Source organism: Elgaria multicarinata, chromosome 16, assembly GCF_023053635.1.
Source record: "Elgaria multicarinata webbii isolate HBS135686 ecotype San Diego chromosome 16, rElgMul1.1.pri, whole genome shotgun sequence".
In the NCBI taxonomy this organism is placed as follows: Eukaryota; Metazoa; Chordata; class Lepidosauria; order Squamata; family Anguidae; genus Elgaria; species Elgaria multicarinata.
Genome location: NC_086186.1, coordinates 28,516,572 through 28,531,878, shown reverse-complemented (window position 1 = coordinate 28,531,878; position 15,307 = coordinate 28,516,572). Strand labels below are relative to the sequence as shown.

The 15,307-nt window shown below is 48.0% G+C and overlaps 2 protein-coding genes across 2 annotated transcripts in view; one reads left to right on the top strand and one right to left on the bottom strand.

The window, feature by feature from the left end:
- The first annotated feature begins 2,053 nt into the window (after nt 1-2,053).
- Nucleotides 2,054-8,370, top strand: SNAPC5 (small nuclear RNA activating complex polypeptide 5). The gene is made up of 3 exons (XM_063142156.1): nt 2,054-2,168; nt 6,786-6,875; nt 7,739-8,370. The coding sequence occupies exons 1-3, from the start codon at nt 2,079-2,081 to the stop codon at nt 7,832-7,834; spliced, it is 276 nt and encodes a 91-aa protein (XP_062998226.1). The 5' UTR covers nt 2,054-2,078; the 3' UTR covers nt 7,835-8,370.
- Nucleotides 8,371-9,633: 1,263 nt separating this feature from the next.
- MAP2K1 (mitogen-activated protein kinase kinase 1) overlaps nt 9,634-15,307 on the bottom strand; it is a 46,794-nt gene continuing 41,120 nt past the window's right edge. The window contains exons 7-11 of the mRNA XM_063142155.1: nt 15,043-15,250; nt 13,856-13,920; nt 11,896-11,957; nt 11,026-11,071; nt 9,634-10,746 (exon numbers count right to left, since the gene is read on the bottom strand). Coding sequence (XP_062998225.1) covers nt 10,633-10,746; nt 11,026-11,071; nt 11,896-11,957; nt 13,856-13,920; nt 15,043-15,250 — 495 coding nt within the window. The 3' untranslated portion in view covers nt 9,634-10,632. The remainder of the gene's footprint in view (nt 10,747-11,025; nt 11,072-11,895; nt 11,958-13,855; nt 13,921-15,042; nt 15,251-15,307) is intronic.

Sequence of the window (15,307 nt, the reverse complement as noted above, 5' to 3'; positions counted from 1 at the left end):
CTAAAGGCACAACTACAAATACAGTTTTCACACTGCAGCTGCCAATTTTGCATTGGCTTTTTTTTAATGTATGTTGCAGTTTAAATTAATCCTAAACTGTGGTGTTTTGCTTAATAGCATAAGGATAATGGTGTAACATTGAACCTATTGTTAACTGCTCTGAGCATGTATTAGATCAGAAAAGTGGCGTATAAATCCTTAAAAAAAACATACATGCAAAAAGCCTATTACTACAGAAATAATACTGATGAGTAAATATGAAGTAATGTGGGTGCTTTAGCATGCTTTTGAAACTGGAAGACCCTCTGATCTAACTAACGGTTTAAATTCCAGACACTTCCAGGATCTTTAGGTAATTAAGAGAATTTGTTTATTTATTTATTTATTACATTTTTATACCGCCCAATAGCCGAAGCTCTCTGGGCGGTTCACAAAAATTAAAACCATAATAAAACAACCAACAGGTTAAAAGCACAATTACAAAATACAATATAAAAAGCACAACCAGGATAAAACCACACAGCAAAATTGATATAAGATTAAAATACAGAGATAAAACAGTAAGATTTAAATTTAAGTTAAAATTAAGTGTTAAAATATTGAGAGAATAAAAGTCTTCAGCTGGCGACGAAAGCAGTACAGTGTAGGCGCCACGTTTTCTTGGATTAGAGCAGGGGTAATTTGTTAAGATCTCCTGTGTTTTAAGGGGGGATCCCTGAAAATGGTACTTGCACAAAGGAGAGGAGAAATAATTACTGCATTAGCTCTGTAATTGTGGAAAAGTAATATAAACATTTAATCCAATATTGCCTTCCTAATGTAGATGGATGGGTTGAAAGAGATTCCCATATTATTGGTCAGGCATACTTGGAAGGGCATTGAGATGGGTTTTTTTTTAAAGCAACCCTGTAAAGTAAATACTGTTAATCCTATTTTGCAAATTGGGATGGATATAACCCCCATATTGTATTCCAATTTCCCAGGTTGACAGTGGCTTTTAGTAATTCTTGCTACGGCTTCTTTCTTGTTTTAGTAAAATCAACAGTCTTGTGGTACCATAAACAACTGGCATTGGCTTGCATGGAGTGTTTCATCAGAAGCATTAAATGACATTTTGAGTTGACAGATAATACATATCTGTATAGGAAGTGCTAATTAAATAAAACCTTAGATAAATGTATGTAACAGTGACCATTCACAAAGCAGTGGTGCTGAGTGTCGTGCTTAAACGTGAGGTCACAGAGCAATGCTAAATTATACATTCATGTTCTCACAATGCAGATAAGAGATACCTTACACAGATATTTCAAGTGAGTGTCTTCAGTTCTAAGGCACATAGTCTTGTTGTGGGGGGAAACAGTTCAGCAGGGCTTCATCCCTCCACACCAAGCGCGTCTCAGACTGCAGTGAAGGCAGGCTGAACGATGACACAGCTTCGAGTCCGGAAGCGATGGGTTGGGCTGTACCAATTTGCACTGGGGGGGGGAAGGATGCCATTTTGTATGCTCTTCCGTTTCAATACCTTATTTTTATTTATTTATTTATATAGCACCATTAATGTACATGGTGCTGTACAGAGTAAAACAATAAATAGCAAGACCCTGCCGCATAGGCTTACATTCTATCGGGGAGAACGGTTCTAGCTCGGCCTGTTCCTTGATGTGCTGGCTTTCTACGAGTTTGGGTTCTTTTCCTCCTCCTCCTCCACCCTCCCTCGGAAAACGCGCCCCACCTACCCACTGTCTGAAATGAGCCGAGCCCATTGTGCTGCAGACGTCGGACTGGGCTCAGTCGCAAACCGACACGTGTTCTTTTCCTCTTCTTTCCACCCCCCCCTTCCCGGTGAAAAATGGGAGATCCCATAGGCGCGCCTCTCTTGCGTCAGAGGTTGAGCGTCCAACGGAAGGCAGGATCCCTCCACCGCCTCGGCCTCCGTCAGAAAGGACTTCCGCCCTGGGGCAAGATGGCGCCCTCCGCTTCGCTTTGGCGTTTCCCCCGTGCGCGCGTCGGTCGGCGTCATTGCCGTTCGCGACCTATCGTCATCACCCCGCGCGGCCGGAGGCGGGGCGGGGAGCAGGATGCTGAGCCGCCTGCAGGAGCTGCGCAAAGAGGAGGAGACGCTGCTGCGGGTCAAGGCGGCGCTGCACGACCAGCTCAACCGCCTCAAGGTCCGGAGCGGAGCCGGGGAGAGCCGGGGAGGGGGCAGGAGCAGGACCCGGGGGGCTGGCGCGGCTCCCTCGGCCGCCCCCCCTCCCGGGTCTCTATGGTTGCGGGGGCGTGGCCTCATTTGCATATGCTGATGAGGGCGAGGGGCCGGCCCTGCCCTTGGCCAACGTTGTTTCGTGAGCCCGCGCGCACGCATTTCCCCGGCCGGCGTTGGATTCGCACCTGGTGCACCCTGGCAGAGAAGCCTGCCTGCCTGCCTGCCTGCCTGCCTCTCCAAGGGGATCGGGGTTGCAATTCCCATGTTGGCTGTGGATGATGGGAGTCTATTTGTTTATTACGTTTTTATGCAGCCCAATAGTCTCAGCTCTCTGGGCGGTTCAAAACAGTTGCAGCCCGGCCTGTCTGGAGGGCGCACCAGGTGGGACAGGCTGCCGGAGAGCATTGCTGGCAGGGTCCTGGGTTCGAGACCCACATCGCTCATGCAGTTAGCGGCTTTTATCGCAGGCACAAAAGAGGGTTTGTTTTGCAGAAGGGCTGAGAGCGCATCCTTTGCAAGCAGGAGGTCCCAGGGTCGAGCCCCAGCAGCTTCCCCACGTAGAACTGGGGAAAGGTTCCTGCACAAAATCCCAGAGGAAGTGCTGGCAGTCAAGGTGGACCAGCCTTCCTCAACCTGGTGCTCTCTGCATGTGTCATACTGCAGTTCCCATTGCCCCAGCCAGCTTGGGTATGATGAGATATGTCGTCTGCCACATCTGGAGAGTGCTAGGTTGGGGAAGGCTGGGCAGGATGGACACGAAAGAGGTTTGCGCAGTTATGCAGAGTGCGAGAAAGTGGTTAAGGAGACATTTTCCTCCCTCTCATTACAATGGGGTCAGTCCCATGAAGCTGATGGGTGGGAGATTCAGGACAGATAAAAGGAAGGACTTCTTCACGCAGCACAGAGTTAACCTGTGGATTTCACTACCACAAGACGTGGTGATTGGCCACCGCTTTGGATGGCTTTAAAAGGGGGCTGGACAATTCCTGCAGGTGAAGGCTACCAATGGCTACTAGTCCTGATGGCTATGGGCTACCTCCGGTATCAGAGGCAGTAAGCCTGTGTGCAGCAGTTGTGTGGGGAAATGTGCAGGAAGGTGCTATTGCGCTCATGTCCTGCGTGTGCGTTTTCGGCAGCTACTCGGCCACTGTGTGAACAGAATGCTGGGCTAGATGGAACCTGGGTCTGATCCAGCAAGGCTCTTATATTCTTATGGATCAATGCTTTGACTCAGTGTGAAGCAGCTTCCTGTGTTCAAGAGAAACTAAACAGCACAACTCTTCCATCTTGATGCATGTGGGATGTCACAGGTTTAATTCCTGGCATTGCCAGGTAAGGCTGGGAAAGGCTCCTGCCTGAAACCCAGCAAAGCCAGCGAAGGCAAGACTGAGCTGGTTACAGCAGTGGTCTGGCTTGCCATAAAGCACCTTCTGATGTCTCTAACTGCATCCGTGGCGAGTGTGTTGTCAGAGACAGAGCGTAGCTCCGGCCTTCTGAACAGATCTCTTAGCCATATTAAAAATCTCCCGGTTGAGGAGCAGCGTACTGTTGGTATCAGGTGCTTACAAACCGGGCTTGGAGGGCGGAAGTATCTGGCTGGCCATTGTTGGAAAACAGGATGATGAACTAGTCCAGGCTTCCCCAACCTGGTGCCCTCCAGATGTGTTGTATTGCCCTTCTTTCAGTCCCACCATCTTCACAGGTGCGCTTGGTGGGAACATGGGAGAGGGCCTTTTCGGTGGCTGCTCCAGTGCTTTGGAACTCTCTTCCTGGGGAAGCTAGGCTGGCTCCCTCCTTGATGGGCTTTCGGAAGCAGGCTAAAACCTTTTTGTTCTAGCAGGCCTTTGGAGAATAATCTGGCCCTCCATCTATGTTAATGTCTTATAATTTTGTTGTGTATTTTAAACATTTATGTTCTTTTTCTTTTCCCCCAATGTATGTTTTAAACTTTGTAAGGCCACCTTGAGGCCCAGCATTTGGCAAAAGGCGGGATATAAATAATAATAATAATAATTGCAACTCCCATAATTCCCAACTAACTGGGAGTTGCAGTCCAACCCATCTGGAGTGCACCAGGTTGGAGAAGCCTGGACTAGATCAGGGTCCTCCAGATGTGGTTGGACTGCAACTCCCATCATCCCTCATCTTGGCTATGCTGGGTAAAGCTGATGGGAGTTGCAGCCCAACCACATCTGGAGGGCTCTCCACTCCTGGACTAGATGGGCTTCCTCAGTCCGATCTAGCAAGGCTCCTTATGTGGTTTGTATTCCCCATCCTGCAAGCCCATTTCATGGTTCTAGAAGTGGTTCTAATTTGCCTTCATAACGTTATGCAAACATATGTGCAAATAAGAATCAACCCGTTTTCCTTCCCTTTTCCTCACCTAGGCCTGCCTCCACAGTTCTCAATAGCAGAGTTCTATTTTCCTAGTTTTATAGATCCTTAAACCTGCGTCTGCTCAGCCTTTGTCCACAAACAAACCTCTTTCTGTTCTGGTTGCTTTTGTGTTCTTAGTATTCCCATTTGATAGATTGAGGAGTGAGGCTGAAAGTATGTGAATTGCCTTAAGCGGCACAATACTTGCGATTATAATTAAATCGGGATCATTTCCAACACATTCTCACCCGCACCATTGTTTTTTTTAAATTTTAAAATAGTTTCCCATTTTATATTCCTAATGCCAAACTGCCTCTGCTAGGTGATTTGTTACACAGTCTCAGCTTTAAAAGATAACCATATCATGAGACCTTATTAGCATATATTATAAATCGAGTATTGAAATATTTATATCCTGCCTTTCAGTCTCCCACAGGGCCCCCAAGATAGAAAAACAGCAGCAGTAAAATTCGTCCTTAACCTGCCCCGAAGAAGGCGCATTCCACTGAGAGGGTGCTAGAAATCCTTAACAGCAGTCCACCTAACTTCCATTGGGAGAGAGAATTTGGAACAGATCCAAGCTGTAGCTGCAGCCAGCTGGGCTCTGCACTTCCTGAATTAAACTCAGGGGGAAATTAAATTCAGGGGGAAGCGGTCCATATTGAAAGTTGCAAGTCCGTTGAACGGCTCATTTGTGTGACAGTTAACTTCTTCCTGTGCTTAACAGCCATAAAAGGACTTGGCTAGCCTCACATCAAACCTGTTGTTTGCAATGTTTGTTCAAATGCCACAAGGTTTTGAGAGTATTAGTACAGCTGTCAGCAGGGTGCCAAAACTGTGGTATGAAGAAGACAGGGAGAGAGACATGCACATACACAGGGGCAGCAGCATTATAAATAGACACCCAGGGAATGCGCTTTCCGGAAGGGATTAGCGTTTAAGCTTCCTGGCATGTGCAGATTGCTTGGTGCCAGGCTGATGGCGGTTTGGTATTGTTTGAGCATCTACAGACAGAGGCTGTACGCATTTCATGTGCCTGTGAGTGTGCTTCTCACGCTTCACATTTAGCTTTCTTTAGACTGCCAGCTTTCATTTAAAATGAAGAATCAACAACGGAAAAATGAGTTTCTAGACCACATGATGTGGTAACCTTAGGAATCTATGGGGAAATCACCATTCATTCCAGTAGGGGAAACTCCCTGTGGATTTCTGCTTACTGAAACTAGAATGGTTCTGAGAGGGAGCTCATTTTTGTGGTGATTGTGGCTACCAGTCCAAGCAGCTCCTTTTCAAACTACTCTTAACAGGAACCCATCTGTTGCGTTCCTCATTCTAAGTAACAACCAATTGTGTGGACAACGTTGCTTCCAGTAAGCTGTTACCACTTCTGCTGATTGATGCTGACTAGAGCTATCTGCCGTCTAGTGAATCCAATACTTTAATTGAATAAATATTGGGCATGGGGAATTGCATAATTTGCTTCACTATGAGCTTCCAGAATTTGCCCTTCCCTAGCTGCTAAAATTTGCCGACTCTTCACACATGAATGTTTCCTGACTTTGGGTAATGAACTGGACAGAGACTCTTCCAGTGGAATTTTAGGATGCCTTTAGGATGTTTTAACAATGTATACTATGTTTTTATTCAGTATTTTATGTATTTTATACTTACTGTAGTTCCCCGCCTCGATCCAAACAGAGAGGCGGTTTAAGAACTACTACTACTACTTCTCCTTCTCCTCCTTGTTATTATTAAGATCAGTAACCCGGTGCCTTCCAGATGTTTCCATAAGCCTGTTTGTATGGCACATGGCCAAGAGATTTTGGAAGTTGTAGTCCTAGGGTGACCATATGAAAGGGAGGAAAGGGTTGCTGTGTATAGAAAAGGGAATTTCAGCAGTTAAAGCCGCAGGAGCCCTGTCCTCTTTTGTATCTTGTCTCTCTAGTACAGCTCCTGCGGCTTTAACTGTTGTGATGAAAAGGAAGTTTCACCAGGTGCTGCATGCATACAAATGAGAACTGCTGAAATTCTCCTTTCAATACAACTGTAAAAGATACAGGAGCCCTGTCCTCCTTTCCTGTGTAGGCCAAAACATCTGGAGGGCACCAGGTTACGCACCTCTGGAGCAGGTTATTTTAAAGGGCCACGGGGAATTATGTGTTGCTGAGCGGTGCTTTCAGGACTGATTGTTGCAAAACATTTCTAGGTGGAGGAACTGGCCCTTCAGTCCATGATCAATGCCAGGGAAGGGAACATGACCATCTCTTCTGCTGCTGTAATGGAAGAGCATCAAAATGTAAGACACCCCTATTTTCTGTTGTGAGGAAGTCTTCATGGTTTGTTGTTACAAGAGACTAAACTTTCTGATCGAATGAGGAGGTACAAGATATTTTGACTAGTGATTCCTATTTTAGTGTTCATTTCCTCCTGACTGGAAGCAATGTGATTGCCCCCTCCCATTACTAAATGTACTTGGGTCATGGAATCATAGAATAGCAGAGTTGGAAGGGGTCTACAAGGCCATGGAGTCCAACCTCCTGCTCAATGCAGGAATCCTCCCTAAAGCATCCCTGACAGTTGGCTGCCTGGCTGCCTCTTGAAGGCCTCTAGTGTGGGAGACCATTGAATGGTCTCTATAGCATTGGAGATGTGCAGAATTGGTGTTGTATGTATCAGTGCCTGGATGAGGAAGAAAGGGGGCAGTGGGAGATGCCATCAAAACAGCAGCAAAAGAGAGGCTGAAAAGCAGGTACTTAAAGCATCCTGCCATGTCAAGTGACGTCCATCCCATCTTCACCCCAAGCTGTCAGGTGTAGTCACTGTTGTGAGCTCCTGACTCCCAGGGAATGGAATTAAATGGAATCTTTAAAACCAACAAACATGAAAAAGAGCATCCAGCAGCTGGATGAAATGGAACAGTTCTGTGAATCAACACACATTTTTCAGCACCTAAGAGGTTTGCCTCTTTCCTCTTTTGGACCAATGGGAGTCCCCTGCCAGCTGTTCTGAGCTTTCCAAGTGAGAGCAGGAGCTGGCGGAAACAGAATGTGAGGCTTTGATGTGGCCCTGCAAGGTTAGGTGAAATGCATTGAGGGGGTTTGTGCTTCTTAGCCTGAAGTAACCAGATTTTTGTTTTTTGTATACTAAACTCATGGACAGATGGACAACGAAGAAGCGATCAATCAAACTAAGCTGCAGTTACAGATGCATGTCGGGGAGGAGGAGGAGGAGGAAGAGGAGGAATCGGATTCCTAACACGGGGCCCGCAGCCTGACTGCCTTTTTATCCCAGACTCAGGAACCTCCGTGTCCATCGTTCAAGGAAAATATTTACTCAAGACTTTGCTTGGTGCTACAGAGACCAAACTACATTCACAAATGCAGCTGGGTTTCCCAAAGGCTTCCGGAGATGATGATGATGATGAACTGTGGGTATGAGTAGAGGTGTTGGGAGAATGCAGCGCCGATGCATCACGATGTAGCATGTTTCCTTTTAAACCCACACTTTGAGCCAAGTAGCATTTGGGAGGTGCAACACACAACTCTCGAAGCAATAATCTGTCGTATGAAGCACCTACTGCTGGCAAAGATGGTTGGAAAGTTACTAGTTCTAGGACGATGGCACTAGCAAACCTCATCAGGGTAAACCATGTAACGAAAGGGAGAAAATCCTTTGCATGTAGTCCTTTTGTGCTGTGGCATTGAAAAACACACACACCAACCACTGATTATATATGAGATACCTAATTCTAACCACCTTCGGTCTATTATATTAAAACTTTCAACACTTCATGAGTTGGCTGCAAGTAGTAATAGGAAACATCTTCAATTCCGATTTTCTGTTTTTGCTTCTGAAGTGGCCATAGGGCCTTTCCAATGCGTGTCAGGTGATTGTATTTAACAAAGATGAAGAGGCACAAATTGGAGAGGAAACTGCTGGTCCTGAATGGAAATGCACCCACCTAGTTTGGCCGGCACAAGGTTTACTGGAATGAGACTCGCTATCTTTTGGAGTTCCAGCTAAGGAATTTTAAGAGAAGTCCGGCAGCCCTATTGTCCTTTCCCAGTGGAGGGAAAAAATACCCCATTTCCCCAGCCTTGGGGAAATTGCGTGTCTCCCCCGCCCAGTTAACAGGGCTTCGGCCAGGAGGCACCACCATTAGAGTGGAGAGGGGAAATACGCAATTTCCCCAACCTTGGGAAAATCACCACCACCAATCACAGCTTTAAAGGCCCTCTTAACCTTGCATTAAGAGGGCCTTTAAGGCTGTGATTGGCGCCAGGGGTGGAGGCAAAGTGAGCTTTCCGGGGCCTCCAGAAAGTCCACAGTTCTCCCGGCCTGCCTCGGAGTGGGGCCAGGTGAAGTCGGGGCAAGTTCTTTATTCCCCAGTTCTGCTGCAAGCAAGTAACGTGGCCAAGATCCGGGGGCAAGCCTCCAGCTTGAAGGGAGGCAAGTCAAGGAGCTGTAGCGCCTGCATAGCTGCCGCCATGAGAGTTGTTAGTGTAGCTGGTGCGCTTCTCCGTCTCCTCTGCTCTGTGCTCTTGTCATGGAAGAAGCTGTTGCTGCTTCCCTGCCACCATTGCAGCAGCCTTACTGCTTGTGGATGAAAGGAGTGCAGCTGGTCACGCTCCTGTCTCTCCTCGCTCTCGGCTGCTTTTCCCTACTCTTGCTCTTCTCAAGAGAGAAGCGGGCTTCTCAACCTTGGGAATTTGCTTGAGGGTTTCCGCTCAGCAATTCTGGTGTTGTGCTGAAGGTTACACACCCCAGTTTACAGTATAATAAGCCTCCCACGCTCAGGTGAATGTCAGCCAAGGTGATCTTCTCTGCTGAAGGGATGGGGCTCAGACCAGGTGTGTCGTGATAGGAAGGTGCTTGGACAGATGCCCCCTTGTTCTGCCCCTGGCCTGGAGGTGCTCCAGCCATACGTGGAGCGGGGGGGGGGGGGGGGATCCATCCAGAAGAGGATGCACTGATCCAAAAGTGAGGACTAGACATGCAAACTCGCCTTTGCCACTCGATAGCAAATTGATACTTTAAAAAAAAGTCCCCGGAAATAACTTCATGATATATTTATTAGTGTAAGATGAAATCGCTCAACATCTGAAAGAATAAAATGATTAAAAGAATTTTCAAACACGAAGTATGCACAATTTGTCCTATTAAATTCAGCGGACCTAGAAGAGAAGCAACTCTGATGCATTTCTCCACCTTTGATTCTGTCTGAAGGATCACTTTCCTACCACCTGTTCTCAAAATACAAATACCAAATTAACCGGGAGGGAGATGTACACCACTAAGCAATCCCCAAATACTCAACAAGACACTTAGAAATAAATAGAAGTGCCAACAGATTTCATTATGTTGACAGGGTGGGGAACAGAGAAGGTGGCAGCAGCATCGGGCTCAGGCCCTGCTCACATCTATCAAGAGTTCGTTACACAAAGAACAGAACAGTTGTTCAGAACTTCAATCTCAGCTTCGTAGCAGCAAGTACATGCTTGGGACACGCTTGTTCGGGGCAGCTCTGACTGTTTCCCCCGGGACTGGCTAAGCAAGGCTGAACGTACCACCCAGTCACAAAAGGGTCAAGGTCAAAACCAGCCTGGCGGGGCAGGGCGGCAACAGCTCCAGGGGGATCCCCCCATCGTGAAAGGACACCCAACGTCCACTCCAAATTTGCAGGTCGCTAACTTAAAGCGCCACATGTTTGGTCAGTTAAGTAATCAAACACAACAGCTGTTAATTTAGAACTCCAAAGAGAAACGGAAACTGACACGGAAAATAATTTGGCACATGCTAAGTAGAGACACGTTTTTTCCTTAAGGGGAATGGGGGCGGGGGGAGGATACACTTTCTGGTAGACAGAAGCTTTGAAAAACAGGACCAAAACCGCGTTGCTTTAGACAGTTAGATAGGAGGTGGGCTGGAACGCAAATCCACCAGGTGCCACTCCGGTTCGTTTCAGTGGGTCTTGTGTGGGGCTCCTATTCAAGCCCCACTTGGAATGAAGATTGCATAACACTTGGTGAATTCTTTGCATCGCTGTTTGACAGTCAGACTCCTCCAGCGTGGGTTGGGGTACTAGGCTGGTGAAGGCCGATGGTGGAACACAGCCAGCCTGCAAAATCCATTTCTTCGGCCTCTGATTTCTTAATGAACGTGTGGACCTGGAGGAGGAAGGGGGGGAAAGTTACAAAAGAAGTTCGCAAGCAAGGGGGCTGGGTGATGGTGGTGGTGGTGATGCACTAGTGCAGCAAAACGCCCTGGTGCAGAACTCCCTGCACGAGTGGGGGTGGCTAGAATGGTTCTTTTCAGCACCAGCCCTCCGAGGGACAATGCTGGATTTCACACCGGGATTTCTGCTCACCAGCTAGAGAGCAGAAACTGTTAGGAGGCCTCTTGGAACGCCTCAGAACATTTAGCAGAGAAATTAGCTTTCCACTCACCATAAGCTGCTTTAGATCTGCCCTCTCCGCTGGATTCTTGATCAGGCTGTATAAAAAGGAAGACTCGTCACATTCCTGTTGCTATTTTGGTTCTCCCCTCAAAATGATTCAGTAGACAAAGGTACATCTGTGACAGATGCCCGCGGCCCCTTCCCTCTCTCTCCCCAAGGGTCGGCTTCCCCCAGATGGCACGGCTCTGGTCGGCAATTCCTGCGTGGTTCCTGTTCATTTGGGTTAGTGCAGAAGAACCCTCCACACCCAGCCAGCCTGGCTTGTGCTACGTGCTAAATTAATGGGAAATTGAGAAGGCTGCCATTTTGATGCACAAGGAGGAAAGCCCAAAAGTGCCTTGACGCAGCCTGCTCAAAAGCTCTTGGCAAAAAGCAAAAGCACACCCTTTTGGGTGGCATTAATTCACCCAGAATTCCTTTTTAAAAAGAAGGAAAAAGGTTCCTCTGAAATCATAGAAGAGTAGAGTTGGAAGGGGCCGATAAGGCCATTGAGTCCAGCCCCCCGCTCAGTGCAGGAATCCAGCCTAAAGCATACCTGACAGAGGGTTGTCCAGCTGCCTCTTGAATGCCTGTATGAGAGCCCACAACCTGGTAGCTGGTTCCATTGTCGTACTGCTCTAACAGTCAGGAAGTTTTTCCTGATGTCTAGCCGGAATCTGGATTCCTATAACTTGAGCCCGTTATTCTGTATCCTGCACTCTGGGAGGATCGAGAAGAGATCCTGGCCCTCCTCTGTGTGACAACCTTTCAAGTATTTGAAGAGTGCTCTCATGTCTCCCCTCAATCTTCTCTTCTCCAGGCTAAACAGGCCCAGTTCTTTCAGTCTCTCTTCATCAAACTGCTCAAGAACTCAACTCACCATTTGTTCACAAAGTCCTGAAATTCTGGACTGAAGACTCCGCTGGGAAGCTTTGGAGGAGGCTGAAAACAACGTGGTAAAAACATGAAAGCAAGTGGAATAAATGTTCCAACCAGCAGAGTCCCTGTGACTTGCAGCTAATTTCCATTGTTATATAACACACACACACACGCGGTTGACAGCACACAAAAGCCGTTTTCAATGCTCTTTATGGTAAAGAAAGATTGGGATCAACCACACCAGCAACTTCAGAAAGGTAAGCTACGTTTTGCAAGACATGGAGAAGGCTGTCAAAACATTTTTTTATTCTAAAACTTCCAATCCCAACACGAGCGGCCTTTTGAGACTGCAAGCACAGATTTAACGTTGCTATAGGAACTGCTTTTGCATCTATGTGGCTGTTGCTGAAGGCCATGAGGCTGGCTTGCAGCAAGATCTTAAAAGATGGCTTTACTTTTAAATCACACATCAGAATGCACTGGTGAACCATCAGCTGAAGTGCATAAAAGCACACAAAAGTGGACGTGTATGCACGTACACAACAACAGCTATGCGCCAGACTGGGAATCCGGGCTCCAGAAGAGGAACACAACCCTGATCTTACTCAAGCAGTGCTTTTCCTATTGTATAAGAAGGGATTTCATCGGGGGAGTCATTTCCGTCCTGTAACTTGTACGCAGTCTTTGGGGTGGTACCTCTGAGCCACCAGGTCCCAGAAAGGCAGAGTTCCCTTTAAGTAGCTTGGCGTCTCTGCTTCGCTTAGGCTTGCTCGGTAATAATGCTTCTCGGAGAACAATATTCTAAGTGTGCTTGACCAGAGCTCGAGGGGGTCCGGAGGGGTCCTTTCCCCATAAGGCAGGGTTGGGGAAACTCTGGGCTGTGGGCTGGTTGAGGCCCACGGGGCACTGCTCCATGCACAGCATTGAGGCAGAGGCGGGATTTGGGGAGTGGAGACCACAGCTGGGGAGTGAAGAGGAAGGGGCAGAGAGTGGGGAGAGGGTGCGCGCACATAAGTCTCCATGCAGGAGAGGGAGATTGGGAATGGTGGCGCTGCCCATGTTCTGCTCCCACCCTTTCCTCTTTTCATTTACTCCAGCCCCGTCTTCCACTGGCAAGCAGCTCCTACAGGTTTCCTGGAGAGGAAAGTGGCCCTCCGGCGGAAAAGGTTCCCCACATAGGGAGAGTCCATTTGTCCGTCCATCCTTTCTTCCATTCCCATACCGCCCTGCAGCTGAAGATCCCTGGGCGGTTCCTCCCTCTCCTTTCCAGAGGGAAGTGCAAGATCTCCACAATGGCAGGAGGAGCACAGCAGGTGATTGTGGGGGACCCTTGGTGGCAGGGTTCTGGCCAGGGGTCCTTTCGGCTGGAGGAGCCAGCTGGCATTGAGAGAACCTTCCAGGCCCAATTATTGCAACAGGCCAGAGTCTATGGGGAAGAGGCTCTCCCACCTGGCTCGGCTCACTTGCTTGAGCCATCCAGATTCGAAAGCACGGCTTGAACTGGGCACGCGCCTCCAGTGTCCAGCTTCTTCCCCCTCGCTTGTCGCTGTAAGCAGGGTAAGGCAAGCTAACTTTGCATGCTGGATTCACTTTGCATGCTGGTCCCAGGCCCTCAGGGACAGGGCCTGGGACCAGGTCACACCTGAGCCCTGTTCATAGATTCATAGAATCATAGAATAGCAGAGTTGGAAGGGGCCTACAAGGCCATCGAGTCCAACCCCCCTGCTCAATGCAGGAATCCACCCTAAAGCAGCCCTGACAGATGGTTGTCCAGCTGCCTCTTGAAGGCCTCTAGTGTGGGAGAGCCCACAACCTCACCAGGCAACTGGTTCCATTGTTGTACTGCTCTAACAGTCAGGAAGTTTTTCCTGATGTCCAGCATGATCCTCATATAGTTCTGGAGCACGTGCAAGGTCCACAAATGCTAACGTGCAAGAGACGGAGCAATCCAGCCAGCTTACCTCATTGACGATATAGTCTAGGAGTTCAAAGATGGCCATGGGGGGTCTGCTATCCGAACCGTAGGCTGGAAAGACACAGCAGAGGCTGGGCGTTCACAAGAGGACTCACTTTGGGTTGTACCTTTTGCGTTTCCTTGCAGCTTTTCTGGTAAGTTTAATTACCACTAAAACTGCCTCTTAATCGTGGCTTTAAAACACTCATATTAAAGGCCAGATATTAATTGCTTAAGAAATGCTTATGGAATGAATATTGAGGTTTTTGCCATTAATTACATATATATATATATATATATATATATATATAAATATATATATATATATAAATTCAATGTTTATTTATTGCCTGATAAAAAAACCAGTCACCTCAGGCACTCCTCAGGACTGCCTGAGGAGAAGCTCTTGTGCAGAAGAAGCTACGAATGCGAAAGCCCAACTTCCAGTCACCTCGTCTCCTCTGGGCTACTCTCAAGGGGAAGGCGGGCGCGGGGGGGTGGGGGTTTGCTGCCTGGGCCGAGAGAGTCGCATTATGACAGGACTGTGCAGTCCAAGAGAAGAGACGTCCTCCCAAAGAGGTTCTCAAGTCCTGTTTACACAAACGGCATTATTTTTAAAACAGAGTCCTCACTCCTGTTCCAGGGGTGGGTGGGTGGGAGCAAGCTCTTCTTTAAAGAGGTGCTGTCTTCCGCCCCACGTCCCTTCTTCATAGGTGCACGGCCAGAGCAGGGTTCTCTCCACTGCTACCCAAAAGAGAAGGCCCATTTCCTGTATAGCAGTCAAAACAGAGAAGGTCTCTGGGTGGCATCATAGGACTTTGCTGAACATGGTCCTCCCTTTGCCGATGGGTGGGATTGGACAACACGGTCCCCGGATGTGAAGAGTGCAAGACCACTACAAAACGCAGGAGATTTCATATAAAAATGTGTGTGTGAGAGAGAGAACAGATGCGCAAGTATAAAATACTCCACAGTTCTTTATGGCCAATATCAGGCTACCACCATTGGGAACGCTCCTGTTCCTTAAAACCTGGCGTTTTCTCTATATAGTTAGCATCATCTCTGGAATATTAGCGTACCGTCTGATGAAGGTCTCTGTGAAACTCAAAACCCCCAATTTCGTTCAAGGAAATGTACTTTGCCAGACATCTCCAGCCCTTGAGCACAGACGGTGTCAAGTCAATGCCATCTTACCGCTCATTGGCCGGCTTGGTGTCCGTTGCCTGGGTGACGTCTCGGCGACGGGAGAGTCGCCCCCTACGGAGCACCCAAACATGAGCTCCAGCTCCTTCACATCTGGCGGTGGAATTGGGTACCTGCCGATGGCCATTTCTACCAGCGAGAGCCCCATGCTCCAGATGTCCGACTGCACCGAATAGTGAGTCCCTTGTAGTCTTTCCGGCTACATGCACAGAGTGACAAAAAAAGTAAAATAAATCTTTAAAACCAGAGGCAGCTG